This window comes from Rhinocladiella mackenziei, assembly GCF_000835555.1.
Source record: "Rhinocladiella mackenziei CBS 650.93 unplaced genomic scaffold supercont1.7, whole genome shotgun sequence".
NCBI lineage: Eukaryota > Fungi > Ascomycota > Eurotiomycetes > Chaetothyriales > Herpotrichiellaceae > Rhinocladiella > Rhinocladiella mackenziei.
This window is the reverse complement of record NW_013550598.1, coordinates 474011-494557: the sequence shown is the minus strand read 5'-3', so window position 1 is coordinate 494557 and position 20547 is coordinate 474011. Positions and strand designations below refer to the sequence as shown.

Genomic DNA, 20547 nt, shown 5'->3' with positions numbered 1-20547 from the left:
CTGAGATGAATTCACAAGTTTCTGGGAACAAGAATTTGGCAAACTTAAATGACGGGACAGACGCAATGACCGCCGATGGCGGTTCACTGCAGCAGACCCCAGCCAATGACGATGACAACATCCAGGTAGACGCTGGCCTTGCCACTGAAGGTTGGGCGACCCAAACGGGAGGCAGGGCCCAAGGCAGGGCCAAAGCGACAGCCACTACGTCCAGGCTGCCGACTCCGGCGCATCATCGCAATCGACGCGCCAATTCCATCCTCAAGCCCAGAGTCACCAGACATCAAACCCCGTCTCAAACGGCCGCTCTTCACAAGGCTGTCACCATCAAACTTGAACCCGAAGTACGGGAGATTGATTACTCTGTCCGCACCGATTCGGATGAGCCTCCTTCGTCGCCATCGTCTGAGAATGATGCTGACGAATATTTCGAATTGAACGACGTCGAGATGTCAGATCCTCCGCCTCCACAACGTCCCTCCCTCAAACTCAAGCTCGGTGGCAAGAACTTGGTTCCTCAAGGAGATGCAATTCAGACTGCGCGGACCCCAGTAATTCCTGCCAGCGCAACGCGAACGCCGTCGATCAAGCTCAAGTTCGGTGGCACGCCTCATCCCATCCCTGAAGCTCCCGCTCCAAAGTCAAAGAAGAAAGATACGACAACCATCCCGCCTGGCCCTACTTCGAAGAAAAGAAAACGACCATCAAACGCGAATAATCTTGAAAATGAACCTGGTCAACCGGCACCCAAACCTCCCGCGATCCGCAAAATCACTTTAACACAATCCACGCAGCCTCCCCCGCAGCCGAAGTCTGCACAAACACTGAAAATCAAGTCCAAAGGGAAAATCCCCAAGCGACAACTTGGGGTGGGCTACGACTCGGAGCTTGAGGATCGTGAGGTCGATCCCGTCATCCATGAGGGCTTTATTCTACGAATGCCACCGGGGCCAGACTGTGACTATCTGAGAAAAGCGATTGAGGAAGGCACAGTCGGTTCTCGGACAAAAGGTGGGGCGGACATCAGTATGAGGATGCTAGACACCCAGGGGAGGAGAGGCATCTTGACGATCAAAGGCAACCATTACGCTACATCGCTGGTCGATCTTCCCTGCATCGTTGAGGGGATGAAGTCGTGGGATAAAAAGGGCTGGATCAAGAGTATAGACATCAACCAGATGCTGTTGGTTCTGGGTCCGTGTAAAACAGATGATGAGGCCAGGAACTACGCTCTCCCTGAAGATGTGGATCCAAAGAACTACCAATACGCTCACGGACTCACCGCCCCGATGAAATGGGTGCGAAAACGCCGCTTTGCCAGAACCAAGCGCGCTCGAGTCGATGACATTGAAGCTGTCGAGCGAAGGGTCAACGCTCTTCTCGAAGCAGACAAGGCCGCCATCAGTTCCCAATATCAACTTCTGGATCACGACCCTCGTCTTGACGAAGAACGCTACAGCCCCGACATGGATGATGAGGATGCCGAAGGAGAGGACGATGAAGAAGCTGATGGATACTTTGCAATACGCCATGGTCAGCATGACGGTGCTTTTGTTGAAACTCCGATGTTCACGGAAACTCCTGTCGAAGACATTGGCCAGGATGAGGTCGATGAATTCGAACGAATGTTTGCCGGGGATGACGATGCTCCTACAACACAGGCGACGTCTCAAGCGCACAATACCTTACATGTTCCGGAGGTGGGAGATTCTTCATTTGCCGTCACCAGCACCTCCGCATCACCGTCCATCACGGTGGCACATACGCCCGCATCGGGGGCTGAGCCGACCTCTGACGAAGATGACGATGACGATGGAGGTGAAGATGACGAAGATCTGGATGATGCGGAGAAAGAGGGTGACGAAAACCTGCAACAAGTCAAGGACCGAATTGAAGACATGCAACAGAAGATCGCGGAGCAGACCGAGGTGCTCAAGAAGACCCAGAATGCAATTCTCAAGAAAAAATTGGCCCGCAAGATTCAAGATTTGAAGGATGATGTGGCCATGATGAAGAAGAGTGCAGGTTTGCGTGGTGATGAAGATGATGACTAAATACCGACATATTTCAACATTCGCCTCAATCGATTGGTATGCATTGAAAGTAGGTGGGTGTGGGATGCAAAAGAGTGGTCATCTAAAGCCATGGTCTTGTCAAAGTCCTTTGGGCGGGAGACGATGACCTTGTGATCGCTTCGCCCCCTGTTCTGAAGTCCCATGAGGCTGCATTGCAGGGCAATATTTTTATGCGGTGGTCTAAATCAACTCCCACATACGCCGAGGGTTCCGTTCCTAGGAGCAGACCGTGAGGTTCAGGAGATGCATCGGTTCCCCTGGGATCCTAACGTGGGCTCCATTGCGCTGATTGGGTTGTGTCATGTTCCAGGAACCCAGAATACTTTCATTGAATACAATGTAGTCTGGATCTTGAGGAGTGTATTGCATTGCCTGACGGTCTACTGCGGCGTGTCAATAACAAGAATTCATTCGTGGTCAAGCGTCGTCTTCATAAGGCCGCGATATGGATATCGATGGCGGAGGAACGGTTGACTGGTACCCTCTCCATGTCATTCGTTTCTCGGAAAATTGGTTTCAGTGGAAAAGTCGCTTTTCAAGACCATTTATCCGGCCAGCAGGTAGCGAGGAGGGTTTGAACATAAGGCATCCGTCGTGGGTGTAGGAAGGAACTTAAAGAGAAGCGTCTCAGTTGAAGAGATGAATTTGAAATTTTCAACCTGGCCCGTGAGAATATCAGACAAAGAGCGGGGAGGAAAAAATCTGGCCACCTTGATACCATGCTCCGGTTCAGACTACGAAAGTCTTCGCACGGTTTTTTATGATACGCGGTGTCGGGCTCAGCATCCGCCGATACGAAGTCCAAGACAACTAGACTTCAACATGCAATGGCGGGCGCTATTAACGCCATCACCAAGATGTTGTCCAATGAATCCCTTCCAGAGCCCGTTCAGCTAGAAATGATACCTTGGTCACATTGAAGAACGTTGTCTTCGCGCTTTGGCACGCTAAATATCCCATGGCCGATTCCATACTGATTTTGATTTTAGAATGTCGCCTCCTAGGTTCTGTGAGCTTTCAAAAGCCTACAACAAACTGCCAAGGCAATCCGTGGGAGGATATACACGACCAGAGGGCCGGGAGCCCAGTGACCAAGGCTAAGAGCCCAATGACCAGGGCCTAGGGACTTGTCCTTACCTATATGTCGACTGACCTCATCTTGCTTCTATTGCTCGACGTCTCGCCGAGGATGGATCGTCCTGTCCTGAGAGATTCCATGATTTGCATCAAATGTATTTCCCGATGCCAAATGGGCGATTTGGTCAGTTTCGATACTGTATACCGGTTCGCGGAATGCAAGAAGCCTGGTCGATCAGTAAAAAGGGAGATTCGCCGGTTACAAAGTCAAAGACAGCGAGGTTCGTGCCTTGAGAATAAGAGATTAGCGATACCACCCCTATCAACGATGTCGCGAACATCAAATACGCTCCTGTTCGGACACATTTCTGCCCGCGGTGAAAGCGGTGACAGAATCTCAGGAGATGGAACAAAATCGCCGAATCTGTTCGGTGGTATGAGAGTGGACTGGTGCAAACTTGCATAAAGGGAACTATATGTGAGAAAACCGTGGAGATAACAGATTGTCCGAATGAAAGATGTGGGCACGAAAGCCGAAACTTGCCCCCGTTTTGAACTTCCTCAGTTCACCGGCGAGACCGCTAAACGGAAGCATCCAAGGCCTCAACACCGTAGCGAAGCAGACCAAAGTTTGGCGAAACCAAAAACCAATTTTCAGGGTTTCGAAGAAGACACATGGCACCGCAGCTGGTCGAGTTTCCAAATATTGGCACACTGCGGGTTCGTCCTAATTACAGGGATGTTGAAGGGAAAGACCCAAGCGTTTATTTCCTCCTTCTACAGTACTACCCAAGGCCCATATGCACAGTAGTTACTGAAACCAACTGAGACGGGAGTCGAGCCTTTGTTGAGCACGGCGCTCATGTTACGCTCAGACGCCCGAAGCACTGGCCAAGCCGGGTATGCCGGTGGAAATGCCAAAATGTATCGAGCTAGGCTCGCGAGGGACTCTGATAGGAAAGGATTCGACATGCACGGTTGCCCAATTTGCAGTAGAGAAGCGCCACTATTAGAACGAACGGAGACCTGGTTGGATAGCAGAGGGAGGGAAGTTGCCGATCGAAGTTCGTGATGGGATCGAAGCTGAATAAGTCTTTTGCAAAAACAGGGCGGATTGATTCATCCAAGGAATCGAGAATGTTGAGCGAGAGATGACCCTGGAACGAGAGGGGGCGCAGGAGGAATTGGAATTCCGCCCGGGGTGAATGTCCAGTTAATAGCGGAAGTCTGTATACGGTAGAGTGTTACAACCCCGGCCGTATCAAGCAGATCGCTCCTCTATTCGGTGCGGTTTGGCCCTCTCTGCCACCTTTTTGGCCCATGCCCTGTCCCATGTCATTGATGAGCCACACCCACATTCTCGTATTGAAAGGGCTCGCATCATGAGCCTCACCAAACTTCGAATCCATGGAATGGCCACCTGCATCCTCAATTACCTCTCTCACGCTCTTTCTCTCTCCCTCTGTCGATGCTGTCTCCACGGATTCTGTGAGCGACAAGCCCGTCCATTAATTAACCCTTCCCATCTCAGGCGTGGCATGGTGGCCACAGCGAGTCAGATCTTGGTGCGGGCGGTGACACCGCACGCCGGCGAACTTTGCCCCCATTTGCTAGGCCAGCCTCACCTACACGGCGAGAAATCATGTCTACAGAAGCAACTTCCGATCGCAATCATCGTCCCAAACGAAACAAGACTGAATTGGCTTGTGACACATGTCGCCGCCGCAAATCACGATGCGATGGCCGACGTCCTTCGTGTTCGCACTGCGAAACCATGGGTCTCGATTGCATCTACCGGCCTCCTCTGACTAGCTTAGAAACGTGAGTATTGGAGAGGCGAAGGCTGAGCACGGTGGTGGATGAAGACTGATCATCCGAAATACTTAGAGATTCTTCCGTCCTTGCGCGTCTCTCCCATCTCGAAGCACGCGTTCAAGCCATCGATCATGGTCGTTCAGAAGCGCTTTCTTTTGGCACTCCCGCGACCGCTCCCGAGGGCTCCGTCATCTTGGCATGGCCCAAGGTTCCTGAGTTTCACCATGCGGCCGCCCATAAACTCTTCCATTACTGGTCCAAATTGCGAATCAACTTGACCATCCCAGACATTGAGCCGCTGAAATTCCTGAAGCAAGTGGATGAGGCCGACGATTTTCTCTTTTCGTCCCATTTTGCCACGCCCGTCTCTGGAGACATGCCCCTCGCAGAAGCCATCCGGGCCATCGAGTCCCTCTTTGAAAACATCCTCCGTCTGCCATTTGTCTTGAGGCATCTCTTGACCTATGGAGGGTTATCCAAGGACATCTGCTTGGGCTTCTTCAAACAATACCGGCCCTCCTCGCCGCAAGCCTACCAAGTTCGGCTTGAATTCAAGAATCAGTCGGCCGAAGAGCTTCTTCTCCAAACTGTGGCCTTTAAGCACGTCGCATCTACCACCTCGGAACCATATTTGAGTCAGAAAGCCGATTTATGTTTCAGGCGTGCTCTTGAGCGGATGTGGATGATGCAAACCCAACAAAGCCCTCAGGCTCTGCCCTTCAAATTTCTCTTTGTGATCATCCTGCTCTATCTCTACGGCCGTCCGTTTCACGCTCTGGGTCTTCTCCAAAGCCTCGAATCGCTAATTCATAATGCGTCCCCGAAATCTCAAGAAGATCTGTAAGCGGATGCCATACCGATCGCGTCTGCCCGCGTTAACAAAAACTTATAGTGCTTTCAAGTCTCGATATGAAGCTTGTCTCCACCAATATTTCATCCTGGAAAGGTACGCCATCATTGCCTTGGCAAACCCGGTCGACTAATTTTCGATGTCCAGCGACATTCTGACTGAAATTGACGGCATTCCTTCACAGCGTCTACATAATATCGGAGTTTCATTGGCCAATGACACCGTTACCACTCCTCCCAACCTTTTCGGCCACGATTTTAGTGCTCCGCCCGGAGAGAGTCATCCTTCTTGGGAGCTTCAGGCCCACTTGCGCTTGCGAGGCTATTTGAACAGCGTCCTCGACAACCTCTACACGGCCAATCGAGCCTACTGCCGTCCAGATGATGTTGCAGAGCCTCTGACGGACATTGCTCGTCGTCTAGATTTGTGGTATTGGTCGCTTCCCTTGGACATGAGATTTCCCCGGCATCCATCTGCATTCCTGTTTGCCGCGAACCGCATGTCGGCACCAATGGTAAGTCCGATCCTCCTCCCCCCCCTTTTTCAGAATGGTCCTGAATGCGCTGAATCGAGAAGGATGAAGTGATGTTTCGATATTACGCCGCCGTGTTCTTGATGAATCGTCCGATTTTATATTCGGTGCTCTATGAGACCCTCGAACATGCGGCCAGATCGCCCGAAAGTGAAGCATCCAAACAGGATCCGTGGACGTATGAATCGTGTTACAACTGCGTGCAAAATGCCATCATGATCATCCTACTTCATACGACGAGACATCACACCAATCCCCACGATTATTTCGAGAACTGGTGTAACCTTCAACATTTGATTGCCGCGCATGCGATTATTGTTCAGGTTCGGAATTCGCCCACCATGTCCATACTGCTTCGAGACAGTGGCGATCCTAGTCAGCTGTTGGACGCCGCTGAAAATGTTCTGGAACGATGTTTGAATCGGCCTGCCACCATTCGAGAAACTTTGGGCTTGCTCAGAAATATTCGGCAAAACTTCCAACGAAACACTCCCCGGACCCCTTCCCTGGGCAATGGCTATGCCACCTCACCGGTCTATTCGGCCAAAAGCTAACTCTGGTTCTGCATATCAGCTACTGAGGGAACTCGGTAAGTTTTGGTCGAGATACAGGTACCCGCAGGGCTTTGCCACCAACACAAGTCTGGGCCACTCCCGATGGGGGACCGTTTGGCTGCACTAATCGACTACGTGCCGGATTAGAGGACCCTCCGTTGGGTTACACCTCACGCGAATGCTGCACATGGACGCCTGCAGCTGGTCAGCCTGGAGCCTTGAACATGCGAGGATTACCCCTTACTCTCTGGCACCACGCCCCCGTTCTTCGCGAGTCGTGGAGCCAGACTCAATTTTCCTAGTACGGCAAACGACGATGCTCCGCCACACGCAGGAATGTTGTTGGCCAGACTATTTTTACAGGCGTACGCCAAGGTCGCAAATTTAATCGCTTCTTTGAACTGGGCCGGAAGACCGTATTCATCACTGGTGCAAAGCTGAACTCCCTGTGGGTGCAGTTTTTCGCGCAAATGTCCCATGAGCGTCTCGTTCTTGGTGCCGCCTCCACTGGCAATCATTTTCGTGATTGGTGCCTTGGGAAGAATGAAATCCGCGACCGCTCGTACAATCGAACTTGCCGTGAACATTGTGAGAGTCGCCAGCAGATCCTCTGTCGATGCCGATCGGTAATCCTCAAGAATGCGATCCGCATAGGCGGCACCAAAGTCCAATCGCCACGCCGACCGGGGAGGTTTCCGAAGGAAATATGGATGTCCCTCCAATGCAGCCAACAACGTCGGGATGACCGTTCCTGTCGCGGCCAATTCACCGTCCTTGTCATAAGGCCGGCCGACTCGGGCCCTCGTGACATGGTCAATCATGACATTTCCGGGGCCAGTGTCAAATGCCATCATTTGGTGTCGATCGGCATCAGCCAACTGCACATTGGCGATGCCCCCGATATTCAATGTCACAACCGGTGCCTCATTCCGGAATGAACAAAAGTCGAGATACTGCATTAACGGTGCTCCTGACCCTCCGAGGGCATGGTCAATGGGCCTGAATTGGGTCACCGTAGTGATGTTGGTCAGGGCGGCGACAACGCCCGACTCCACGATGAACAAACCGCACGGGAAGCCTCCTTTGGTCCACCTTTCAACCAAACTGTGGCTTCCCTTTTCGATGAATTCTTTTTCCTTCACCCGGTCGGGAGGCTCTTGGTAGATCGTCTGCCCATCGTAGCCGATAACATCGACTTCCTCAGGCTGCATTCCCACTTTGGAAAGCAACTTGTTGGTCGCTTCTGCAAACGCCGCTCCAGCGGCATAGTTGACTCGGCATAATTCGAAAATGGAGAGATCATTGGCAAATGCCCGAAGAACCAACGGTTGAAGTTCTTCTGGCCAATCTACTGAGACTCCATCCACAAATTTAGGACGAGTGGGATGGCCGTCGGCGGCGATGTCAATTGTACACAAGACTGCATCGATACCATCGAAGGATGAGCCACTGTTGAGGCCAAGAATGTACGGCATCGTAAATCAACGGGATCTTGACAACACTGTCACCTTTTCGAACCGCTCCAGTCACTGTTTGTTCAAGTTGTGAAGTTAGTTGAACGGGTTTCCGAGTGTGCCACGACCATATATGTTGGGGATTGGAACTCGCTTGCAATCCAACGTCGGAGATGATCATCAGGCTGACGAACCCATCGATGGAACCCTGATCGAGGTTTGCAGCCTATGAACCGTTTGCCGACCCTTAGACCTCTCTTCATGCCGTGTTCTCTTTGGCTTATTTTCGAAATCGAAGGTGGGATCGCACCAAGTTTTTTATCCAATCGTGGGGGTCCCGACGGGGAGTTATCCGACCAACATTCCCTGTCCATATGAAAGCCATGAGGGTCTTTGCGCGCTAATGTTGCTATCTATGCCAGCAGCAACCAATCACTTGCTGTGGAAATATAAAGCCATTGTGTCGGACTCGGTTCGGGCACCTGTCGTAACCGTTACGCCAGGTTCGACCACTGCAAATCATGATCCCAACCTAATAATGCGAACGCAGCTTCACTTTCATTTGTGCCAATACGAGATAGAAATTGCATCTCATCGAGTTCCCGTTGGATTGGGCATCATTCGATTGATAAGCACGGGAGCTGATTCTTTCAAACTGGCTTGGGGAAAGAACATTACATTTCAGGGCGGTCTGAATGAAAGAAATCTGCCTGTCAGTCGTGACGGAGAAATCCCCGATTACTAAAATGAGTGAACCACATCTTTTTCATCAGTCCGCATCACCTAGAACCGGAACGGTCCGAGACAAGGAGTTCTTTCAGGATCGACTCCGCGGTTTTAAGCCTCTGTTCCACGTTTCTCTTGTCGCAACCGATGGGAGTTCTCCGGTTCGTGACCGACTTAGCAAGGCCGAAATATCCACCCGAAGAGAGCAAGTCGCAAGTCACCACCTAGTCGCCAATCGTTTCTCTTCTCTTGCAGGAGGGATTGTGATCCTAGTCAGACGAGAAAATGCTTCTGACACCACATCCGGGCGCAAGTGTTCAAGCTCCTCTGCAACCCCCGCCAGCAAGCGGCATTGTCCAGTGGACTTCCTCAGCATGCCGGGCCCTCTAAAATCCCTACCTCCACTGGAAATCATCGCAAGGGGGTTTACGGCTCTAGCCCTGGGAGACGTTCAGTGTAGCCCAAGCCCTTTGCCATCGAGCCTGTTGAAGTCAATGCTGCCACAGGTCTCTGGAACATCGATGATCTGATCAGCAAACTCGATGATTGAATCCTGTGTCCTCGGGTTCATCCCCGACCCATTACCAACCTTGAACATGACCAAGATTCACCAAAAGTACGAGTATAAGCTGGAACAGAATCTTTTAGATCGAGCAGCCAAAATACCCCCCATTGGAGTACAGCGGCATCCTTTATCAGTGGCTTGGATTCCCAGCAATTTTGGTGCACTGTGATTCAGTGTCCGATACTTGGCGGAATTGTCATATTCCTGCCCTCGGCTTGTAAGTGCCCCCTATTCAACAGCGGGCCAAATCACCATGAGAGTTCGAGAGTTATCATGGAACCGTGTCTCCTGATGGCAAGGGGAGATACCAAAGGGCGGATGACGTATTTGGGTCATGTCATCTGGGATGAGGGCTGGTTGATGATTTCCAGAAAACATCACCAACTCTATTATCCTGAAGATCTTAGAATGTGAAGGGAATCCCCAGTCCGCTAGGACCGCGCGGGCCCATCCCTTTGCCAGCGCAGAATTCAGAATTGCGCTAGAGTATGAGAACCCCTGTCCACGCATTTGCTCCCCGGCATCCGCGGGATGGGGATATGTGGTTTCCATCAACGGACTGCTTGGCAATCAACGCCCCTCAGTCATTTCTGAACTCTAATTCGTGCGCAAATTGCTAGCGAGGTCCGGGGTGTGGCAACTTCCATCACACCGTCCAATTGACGGTGTAGGCGGATCTTCTCCGTCCTCGTGCGGGACTGCAGCAGCAAAGGACAATGGACTGATCAGCTACTTGATAAAAGGTACCATGATCCCACTCACCCCCCCCTGTTCCTTCTTCGTTGAGGTACTGCCTCAGCAAAGTCCTCTTCCTCCATCTGTTTTGAGGCGCCTGCTGGGGTTTGACTGGGACCACTTCACCATGAAGGCTCGTATGTTTAATATCAACTGGGGTGAGCACCGATGGGCGATCTTCTTCTGTGCCGTCTCCAGCCTCGGTGCTCTCTGTTATGGATATGATCAGATATATTACACCGGGGTGCTGGGCATGGAAAGATTCGTGCAGGACTATGGCACCACGCACGACGAAGACGGCAATGTGGCATTGACGACCACCTTCATCTCGTTGACGGCCAGCATCATCTATGTCGGAGAACTCCTTGGGGCACTGGCTTCGGCTCCCATCAATGACTACTTTGGGAGGAAGGGTGTTTTTCTCTGCGCGTCGACCTGCATCATTGCCGGGGCCATTGCTCAAGTGGCCGATCAAGGCAGCATGGGGGTGATTATTCTTGGTCGAATCCTCATTGGATTGGGAATTGGTCAATTCACGGTGACATGTCTGCTGTACATTGGCGAGGTGGCTCCTCAACCCATCCGCGGTCCAGCATTGATGATGTTTCAATTTATGCAGTCGTGTTCGCAGCTTGTGGGCTCGGGGATCACTCAGGGGACCGAGTCCATTACTTCGACGGCCTCGTATCGAATTCCTATGGGCCTGCTTGCCTTGCTGCCTTTGCTGATGCTCATGGGACTGCTTTTCATTCCCGAATCCCCCGTCTGGTACATTCGCAAAGGCCGACGGGACCGTGCCAGAAAGGCGTTGATGAAAATCAATCATAGCATGCCCAACTACACCCCCGAGGCCGACCTGACCGCCTTAGCACACATGGTCGAAACCGAACGGATCCGAGAAGCGAAATCGTCCTGGATCTCCCTGGTGAAAGACCCGATCGAACGACGCAAGTTGATTTACTCCTGTGGGGCCATGGTGGCGCAGCAAATCAATGGCATTCAATTTTTCTATTCGTACGGAGTCGTCTTTGCCCAATCCATCGGCATTGAAGAAGCATTCACCATCTCCTTAATCACCAACACCCTCCAGGTCGTCGCGGTCGGTGTGTCGGTCATCTTGGGCAACAAAGTGCGCCGCCGAATGAATCTTCTGGTGACGACTCTCATGATGCTGGCCGCATACATCATCATCGGCGGCCTCGGTGCCGGGCCCTATACGAAAACCAGCTTCAGCACCACGATTGTTGTCATCTCCTATATCGTGATCGTGGCGTTTAATTTCGGTCACGGACCTCTCGCATTCACGATCGCGTCCGAGATGGCGGTGGGACGCAACCGGAACAAGATCATGAGTTCGTCGATTGTTTCATTCTTCTTTACCGTCTGGGTCATTGCATTTACGAGCCCGTACATTTACTACGACGGCGGTTTGGGACCCATGCTGGGTTTCGTCTACGCGGGCACTACATGCATCACACTCGCGTACGTGTGGCTCTGTGTTGGCGAAACCACTGGACGCAGCCACTTGGAAATCGAACTGTTCTTCCAAGAACAGATCTCGGTGCGGAAGTGGCGACAGCACCGGTTCGAGCACCATGACGCCACCGTGGAGGAGACTGGGGCGCGAGATGCTGGAGACGGTGAAATGGGTCGCGCTGGCGGACCAACTCTAACTGAACCGACTGGATCGGAGGGAGAGAAAGTGGAAGAGAAGGTGAAGGAGAAAGAGCTCACCACCACGAGCCAGAGCAGTGGGAGTGGGAGTGCAAATGTTGCCTATGAAGAGAAAGAGGGCGTTTAGACGTGCGAATGCTTGACGAAACCAGAGCGGCCGGCGCGGTGCCGGTACCATTGAATTGGATATGGGAAGTGGAAATGAATAAGTAAGCGATGGAGTATGGGGATCCCAGTGATGGCTTCCGTGAAAAGCATCTGGAAAACGGCAGGAAATGAATTTGAGCTTGGATCTGATATTGGATATTCGAAAAATGACGGAGTGCGCAGGAACTTGGATCGAAAAGCGATGGATTTCATTATACCCCGACACGCATGCCGTCTGCAGTGGAATCTTGGGTCGAGCTAAATTGCACGAGAGAATGCACATACTCGTATATATATGTATATCGAATTGGGATATATTCTGATGTGGGAATGGTACCGGATTCGCCAAGATACAGAGAAGGAGGTTAGATCAAATAATACCTTATACGTCGACGTCCGGTCGTGGATGGATGCTTTTCGTCTAGCCTTTGCGTCCAGTCTACTCGAATAGACAGACTCACCACCATCTACCAGAGCATCTCGAGCTTTTACGACGTCAACTCGGGCGTCTCACCCAACTGGAAGTCTGCCATGGCATCAGGATACCTTGCCCCGCTAATGATACACGCCTCACAAGCCTGTCGGATCGCCTTATCCTCTTCATCCGAAAGCTTCACCGTCAAAGCGTACATGTTCTCCTTGACACGCTCGACGCTGCGTGTGTCGACTAGCGGATGCACTCCCTCCCACTGCTTCAGCAACCACGCGAGTACGAGCTGGGAAGACGTGAGGTCCTTTTGGCCTGCAATCTCCTCGAGCTTGCGCACCAATTCGAGGTTCTTATCGAAGTTTTCTGGCTGGAAGCGGGGGACCGTGCTTCGCCAGTCCCCGGCCACGTCGGCGGGGGATTTGATCCTTCCAGTCAAAAAGCCACGGCCGAGTGGTGAGTAGGCGACGATTGCAATGCCGAGTTCTTTGCAAGTGTCAAGGACGGAATGGCTACCGGTTTCAATATCGAGAGACCAGGGTGAGTATTCGATTTGGAGCGCGGAGATGGGGTGGACGGCGTGGGCGCGGCGGAGTGTCGAGGCTGATACCTCAGACAAGCCGAGGTATTTTATTTTTCCTTCACTGTTATGGCAGGAGATGTGTCAATGGGCGATCCATAGAGAAAGCGGCAGAGAATTCTCCCTTTCCCCGCCAGGAAAAAAAAGGGGGGAGGAAACTAAGGAGCAAGTCAAATAGGGACCTCGTGACTTACTTCTTCAAGTCGGCCAAGGCCTTAACAGTCTCTTCAATGGGGGTCTTCCCGTCGACACGATGACAATAGTAAAGATCAATATAATTGGTCTTCAACTTGCTCAGGCTGCGAGCACTGGCGATCTTGACGTATTCCGGATCGCTTCTGATGAGGAAGTTGGGGCCGTCCATGCCCGCGAAGCCGAACTTGGTGGTAAGGAAGATATCTTGGCGCTTCTCGGGATTCTTTGTGAACCACTTGCCCAGGAGCTCTTCAGTGTCGCCGTAGAGGTCGGCGTCATCCCAGTGGGTGGCACCCATGGCGTGTACGGCGTCGAGGAACGCAAGACGTTTTTCGTCTGAACCTCCGTCACCTTACACGCCGCCCAAAGACATCATACCGACGCCCTCGGCCGGAATAAAAGGACCCCCGCGGCCGAGAGGGCGGGTTGGGAGAGGGGATGGAAGAGACATTGTGGGTGGTTTTGGCTTGAGCAGACAAGCTGAGTGACAGAGAGGGGGGGCCTTATGAGATAGCTTTTGAAGTCCTGCAAAAATGCCAGTGAAAGAAGACGCCACAGAAGGGAGTATAGCTTTAGCATAAATAGCCGGTGCTTCCCGGTACCACACATTTCCAAGGAGGTTGTTGCTTCAAAAGTGGCCAACCACGTCAAAGATTTCTCGAGTGAAATCTGTGGCCGCGTCGGACGAGCTCGGCGGACTGTCCAATGCCGGAAATACCAAAATCGAATCTTACTTCGAGAAGGCTCTTTGATAGTGCTGTTCGAAAAAGTCAATTGTCAAAGTCCTGCAGAAATGTCAGCGAGATAACGATGGAGGGTACAAGCTTCGGCATGAATAGCGGGTGCTTCCCAGTACCTATCTGCTTGCCCGTCATCTTTACCTTTAGTATAATTTACGGGACCTAGTTGTTCTGAGTGAGTTATCTTCCGAACGAGGCCTATCAATAAGGTTTTTTCAATGACAAGCTAAAGCGTGGACGATGCGTACCTCTACCGGCTGGAAATTGGAGAAGACGAAGGATTACCCGGCTTGGCGCCAAGTCCGCGTGATGTTCCTCCGCTCGGCAGACCTGGGCCAATCATATCGATGGTGTTTAGCGGAACTGACCTGGACGAATCCGGCCAAGTGAATTCGAGTAAGAAGGAAGAGCTGTACAGGGATGCCAGTAAGATCAATGGTGGATGTGGCACTGGCGGGCCCTAAGAGCCATATCCGAGTAAATCCAGGTCTGGGTTTGGATGCTCATGCGAACCGCTGTGTAAACAAGCTCAAGGAATGCGGAGACCCCGCGCAAGGAAATCAATAACTAGTAGACATTGCCCAGTTCGGGGAGCTGGCCTTCCGAATTCAGCCTTCCGTGGGTTTTCATGCTCCAACAAACATTTGACGAAACACCTGACTTTTGCGTTGCATGTGGGTCCGGAATCAGCCCTAACTGAGTCTAGTGGGAAAAATAATACTTTCATTTTCGCAACCGTTCAACAAGGGGAATATACTGTATCCGTCCATCTCGATCATAGCTTGGAAACTCCTCCCTCATTCTGTCTCTTCTTGCACGGCAATTCCCTTCTGAGGATCTTCCCGGACGGCGTTTTCGGCAATGGATTCAACTCCCACAACCCCCCTCGCAGTTTCTTATATCCTGCCACTTGCTTGTCTGCCCACTCCCGAATCTCATCCAGGAGGGTTTGTCTCTGGTCTGTCCCCAATGAAGCTGTCTCTGGTGGTAGGGTAACATAGGCGATGGGCAGCTCCGTAGCTTCGGCGTCGGAGTAGATCGATGTCACTGCCGCATCGGTCACGGAAGGGTGTTTCAAGAGCAGATCTTCGAGCTCGGACGGTGGGACTTGAAAGCTAACCACGGTGAGTGTGTTCGATGCTCTTCCCCAAATTAATCCCCGGACTTACCCTTTATACTTGATCAACTGCGAATGGGTCAGCGAGCTTCTGTGCTCAATGCCGAGAGCATACCTCTTTCAGTCTGTCCGTGACCCAAAAATTGTCATTTTCATCCACACGCATGATATCTCCTGTTCTAAGCCACTCGCCTACATATGTCTCTCGAGTTGCTTCTTCGTTGTTGAAATATCCCCTAAGTATAGATAAGCACGCCCATGCCTCGAAGGTTGAACACCCTGTCACCGCCTTACATCATTGTTTGAGGGCCTTTCACCCATAATTCGCCCTCTTGGCCTCGTGGAACATCTTTGAACGTGACGGGGTCAACCAATCGAACCTCCCTGTCCATAAGTTCATCAGTCCGCCATTCTGATAGAAAGGGGAGAGGGCATCCCTCCGAGCCAATAGGCTTGACATACGTTCCACAAATGACTCTCCCAACTGTCCCAATGTTGTGCTCATCATCTAACGGACTCTGCAGCATCACTGTGGGAGAACATTCAGACATGCCGAAGCCTTTCTTGTCAGCGACCACTCCGGCCTCGTCCAAATCCATATCTCACCTTGCACAACCCTGGTATCAACACCGAATCTTTCTTTCAGCCTCATCTGGAGAGATCTCTTGGTCGGCGCTGCCGCAATAAGCAAAGTTTTTAGTGATGAGAGATCGTATTGCGCGGCAATATCTGAATTGGCCAGTTGAACCGCCACAGGGGGGACGATGTGAGCCCATGTGGCCTTATACTCGGCCATCTTTTGGCAAAACAGCTTGAGGTCAAACGCCGGTAGAGCACACGTGAATGCGCCCACCCACATACTGTTGAGAACCACCACGCCCATTCCATAGATGTGACAATCTGGACATGTCTCGTTAGCACCTCGAGTCAGCCATGGGCGTGGGGAATATATTTCGTACAAGGAGGAAAGAACACTTCTCGGGAGGCATGATGGAGAAGCAACGGTACAGAGATCCGTTGTTGAATGACATTGGAAACAAGATTATAATGTGACAGTTGGACTCCCTTGATCTTCCCCGTCGTACCCGACGAGTATACAATCACCGCCGTGGCCTTCTTCGTCGACTGGCCGCCCAGATCGTATGGCGGGAGCATTTCCTCGGAGGTGTGACCGGCAACGTCGTCGGGAAACTACAGGGAATGAGCTTGAGTCGCCATCAAAGAAGTCCACTTACCAACTTGAGGCCCCCCCATCGTTTGAGGACCGTGAAGACTGTTGGGATCGATTTGCCTGGACAGCCCAGTTGCTGGATTGCGGCATTGACGGTGTCTAGCTTGCTGGGCTCGACGGCGATATGAGTGGGCTGAACCAGGGATATTGCATGTGCCACATCCTTCGCCATCGACGATGGATTGAGCGGTCTGTTGCTATGTGTTAGAGTCTTGCTTCGTCAATCGCATTAAGGCATACGAGAACACTCCTCCCATCCAAAGAGTGGCATGGCAAAGAATGACAAAATCAGTCTGCACTCGTTTTAGTTTGGAACCGAGCGTTGGTCATGGTTCCCCCTTGACGTACCGAGTTGGGAACCAGGACCAGCAATCTATCTCCCTCGGTCACACCCAACCGATATTTCAGTCCCCATGCACACTTGCTGGCTTGTTCTCGCAGACCGCCATACGTTATGCTTTTGTCGGCAATGGTATCAATATGGACAACCTTGTCAGCTGGCACATTATCGGGGTTGTACTTTGTCATCAGTTGAGGGACCGTGATCTGGTCGTCCAGACCGATAGGGCAATACTGCCCGACCGTAGGTCGGAAGACCATTCTTTCCAATCGACTCGAGTCCAGATCGACAGCTGACTTCGGCGCGTAGAGCACATCTGTTATAACATCCACCTTGGCCAGGATCACAATGCCGGTCCGAGCATCCTTCAGTATAATTCAGGAAATGGCTTGGGCAACCCTGAGATCGAAGGGAAAAAGAAGAAAATAAAACAGAGAAGCCTCATGCGCCTCCGTGTTTCATTCGGGTAGCAATGAAGCCACACCTCAAATTTCCCCAAACTCGAGGGCGAATCCTCCGCACCACTGACCTCGGTTAGTCGAGTCAGAAATCCTCGACGCGTTGCGGGTCAGGGCCTCGTCGGTAATCTCAAGAATGCCCTAAAGCATACGTCCCCCCGGGCAAGTACCAAATAAAAGCGGCTAACATTAGTCAATCATGGACTCGTTTGGGTCGACCGTCCCTCTGCTGAACCAACATGGTATAACCCACAATCATCACCACATTCCCATCGACAACGGAGGGCTTTCGTCAGTGACTATGTCGAGATATATCTGGCACCGAGTGCCGAAGAATGGGAATTGTCAAGCCATGTCCCGACAGAAGTATTTCAGCGTCATGCTAAACTAGGGCTTTTGTGGCAGCGTCTACCTGCCAATATCCCTCCCTCAGGAGTGGAATTGCTTTCACGACGTTATTCTGATTGACGAGTTTATCGAAGGTCGGCTACATTGGAGTTCTTTGGAGTCTGATCGGAGGAAAAACTCAATTGGTTGTGCCTCCGATTGTCGACTTTGGAATGAAAGGCCAAAAAGAGGAATTCCTTCCTCGAGCCCTGCGAGGGGAGATTCGAGGGGTATCAAGGGATCACCGAGCCCGATGGGAGGACACGCATGAAAATTGCCCTCGATTGTCATATCGCTCACTCCCAGAGGTCCAGCTGGAAGCGACGTCACAAACATCCGAACCAGCGCGACTCTATCATCTGACGGGAATTCTTTCAGGTGAATGAGAGTAAGAAATGGGTCACGAATACTTTGTGGTACGATTTCATAATGGCAGCGGTGCGGACGGGGCTCAGAAGAGTCTGGAGTCGCAGGTCTTTCGGTGTTAAGTATCCCGTTTGGATGCACCCGGTGTGTCCAGAAGGCCATTGCCCAATTCAGGTGTCTCAGCCAGCGGATGTACTTTTATTGAATTGGGCGAAGTCCAGGTCCCGAGGGAGAATTTGTTGGGTGGTGAGGTGGGCTTTGAACCAGGATTCAAGATGATCGTGTCGAGGAAGTGATCAAGACTCTCTGAGGAAGAGAAAACGTATGGGCTGACAGCTCTCTCTGACTTCTATCATGAACGGTTCATCCTTGCGGCATACATATCCATGATGCACGCCAGGACACTCAGAAACGGATGGTCTTTGGACCACCACGTCTCTCCTGCGTCATACTTCAGTCGCTCCCCGGGCCATGGACTCTACGATGAGTGGAAATTTGGTAGGCATCCCGGTTCATACTGCGAGAATGTTGGAGTCGTGCGTACGAGAAGCTCAACAAACCTGGGGAGGCATCGAATCCTCGAAGAATAGAGTAGATCTCGAGAGACGGTAAGGGTCATGGTGGTGGGAGGAAGCGATGAGATCTAGACCGATTTTGGCCATCAAGCCGGCGGTTGCAGCAGAGACAAGGCCAAGAAGAAGGCAATGTCCAAGTGGTAAGGCGGACTTGACGTACTGTAGATTCGAAGCAAGCCGGGAACAAAAGAAAAATGATGGGGGTGGGCAATTGAATGGAGGGAGGTGAACTTGAGATGTTAGGGCGAATTAGGAGTTGTGGGGCTCTGCATGATTCGCCCGCTCCAAACTCCAGGACGCCTGCCGGATTAACCATTGACCTTTTTTCTTCCAACGAAATTGATCGTGACCTCGACATCTCCCCTCTATCAGCCACGAGCTTCTCGTCCACTATTTTTATCCTCGCTAACTGACGAAACAGCCAGAGGATAACCCAGGCCAGTTCTCCAAAATGACAGAAAGGCGTTCTCTTCCCCCCGCTGATAGCTGCTAATGCCCACCATCGTCGTATTCGCAAATCAATTTTTATTTTCGCACCCCTCCAATTCTCTCCGCCCGCAACCGCGCAGCGCAGATAGCCATACCCGCGAGTGATCGTATATGAGAGGAAGGACTAATAAGTTATTGAACGTGAAAGGGTAGTATATCAAACATCTCTGTGCTTGCAAATACCTGTCCGACTCGAGTCTTCGGATTGCGACATCACGTCGCGGGAAGCTCTCGACTTCAGCAGACATATCTGACAGTCCCTCTCAGCGGAGCTCTTTCGCTATAGAGGTCGCCCAACGATATCACCATGTGCTTTAATACCAAAATCGACGATCCAACCCAACAACCGATCCGCATATCTCAGTCTGCTGAGGCGCGGAACAGCGAAGTCCTCTACGATGTGACCAAGGAGCGAAAGTGGAGCAGAAAGAGCTCGCAACCCTATATTGATGATGGCAGCAAGGGAAATGATGCTGAGAATGCCACCGAGCTAAGAAAGAAATCTAGCACGGGAGCCGAGTCTGTTCCATCGAATTCAAAGCCGAAGTCCAAACGACGAGGTGACACACACCACATGACGGGTTATTCGATGGATTTCGGAGCTACATTCTAACCTTGTGATGGACGGTGGCATTGGAAGTTCAGCAAGGATCCCATTGATGATGAATTGGGTTGAATGGAACGCACAGAAGGATTGTATGGATCGCTTGTTCATGCGACCCAAATTGCCATTGCGCTGGATGGTATCTGACTTTATCTCTCGTTGGCTCAGACTCGAGCAAGACGTGTGGGACGATGTCAATCTCGGGATCACTTTCTCCCCTGATGCCCCTTTCCCTCGCTGTCTCGGATCTTGTGACGTTCCTTTTCTGGTTGAAAGTATGTGAAGAGGTGTTGTATGAGACGGGCTGTATTCGGCGAATCTACATAGAAGTCCGTCGTCGTCCACTCTGACCAATGTACTGCTTCGAGCACCAACATGGCAACCCGGTCATATCAAAGTTGTGTGGTTGTAGCGGCGTGAAGAGAATGTATGAGTTAGCTCAACCTATCTGCCGGGGGTGGCAGACCGACACGTTGTGGTCGTATCGAATTGTAACGAGGATCAATATTCTCCTTGTTAGACTCCGCGGAGGAATGTTCCTCTAAACGAGAGTTTTATAATGTTTTTCTTTTTTTGTATTCTCTTCCGTCCCCACTTGGCTTGGACATTCTCCTGGAGGTTGAATAACTGACTCAGGGATAGTTGCCATTTCGACATACGGAAGTGTGAAACTTCCGCTTCTCGTTTGATAAGGGCAGCAATTTCTGGCGAAGATGAGAAAAGAAAAACCGCATGGCTGACGAAGTTAACGGTACCTGGCAGCAGTCGGCAGCCATGCTTCTGTGGCTTCGCAATCCGCAGTCTGGAATCTACTGGTTCAAGTCCATGCGCCGC

General features: G+C 51.6%; 7 protein-coding genes across 7 annotated transcripts; 4 read left to right on the top strand and 3 right to left on the bottom strand.

Annotated features, from left to right (window-relative positions):
- Nucleotides 1-65: 65 nt before the first annotated feature.
- On the top strand, nt 66-2054 carry Z518_09007 (uncharacterized protein; the record flags this gene model as incomplete). Its single annotated transcript, XM_013412964.1, has 1 exon — nt 66-2054. The coding sequence occupies one exon, from the start codon at nt 66-68 to the stop codon at nt 2052-2054; it is 1989 nt and encodes a 662-aa protein (XP_013268418.1).
- A 2872-nt stretch (nt 2055-4926) lies between these two features.
- Z518_09006 (uncharacterized protein) lies at nt 4927-6903 on the top strand (the record flags this gene model as incomplete). The annotated part of the gene is made up of 5 exons (XM_013412963.1): nt 4927-4973; nt 5040-5807; nt 5860-5913; nt 5965-6331; nt 6394-6903. The coding sequence occupies 5 exons, from the start codon at nt 4927-4929 to the stop codon at nt 6901-6903; spliced, it is 1746 nt and encodes a 581-aa protein (XP_013268417.1).
- A 233-nt stretch (nt 6904-7136) lies between these two features.
- Z518_09005 (uncharacterized protein) lies at nt 7137-8378 on the bottom strand (the record flags this gene model as incomplete). The annotated part of the gene is made up of 1 exon (XM_013412962.1): nt 7137-8378. One exon carries the CDS (start codon nt 8376-8378, stop codon nt 7137-7139), a length of 1242 nt encoding a protein of 413 aa, XP_013268416.1.
- A 2132-nt stretch (nt 8379-10510) lies between these two features.
- Nucleotides 10511-12184, top strand: Z518_09004 (uncharacterized protein; the record flags this gene model as incomplete). Its single annotated transcript, XM_013412961.1, has 1 exon — nt 10511-12184. One exon carries the CDS (start codon nt 10511-10513, stop codon nt 12182-12184), a length of 1674 nt encoding a protein of 557 aa, XP_013268415.1.
- A 508-nt stretch (nt 12185-12692) lies between these two features.
- Z518_09003 (uncharacterized protein) lies at nt 12693-13704 on the bottom strand (the record flags this gene model as incomplete). Its single annotated transcript, XM_013412960.1, has 2 exons — nt 12693-13275; nt 13406-13704. The coding sequence occupies 2 exons, from the start codon at nt 13702-13704 to the stop codon at nt 12693-12695; spliced, it is 882 nt and encodes a 293-aa protein (XP_013268414.1).
- A 1217-nt stretch (nt 13705-14921) lies between these two features.
- Z518_09002 (uncharacterized protein) lies at nt 14922-17094 on the bottom strand (the record flags this gene model as incomplete). Its single annotated transcript, XM_013412959.1, has 10 exons — nt 14922-15261; nt 15316-15332; nt 15379-15499; nt 15558-15647; nt 15726-15826; nt 15877-16163; nt 16223-16454; nt 16499-16685; nt 16735-16787; nt 16843-17094. The coding sequence occupies 10 exons, from the start codon at nt 17092-17094 to the stop codon at nt 14922-14924; spliced, it is 1680 nt and encodes a 559-aa protein (XP_013268413.1).
- A 2322-nt stretch (nt 17095-19416) lies between these two features.
- Z518_09001 (uncharacterized protein) lies at nt 19417-19722 on the top strand (the record flags this gene model as incomplete). The annotated part of the gene is made up of 1 exon (XM_013412958.1): nt 19417-19722. One exon carries the CDS (start codon nt 19417-19419, stop codon nt 19720-19722), a length of 306 nt encoding a protein of 101 aa, XP_013268412.1.
- Nucleotides 19723-20547: the final 825 nt, after the last annotated feature.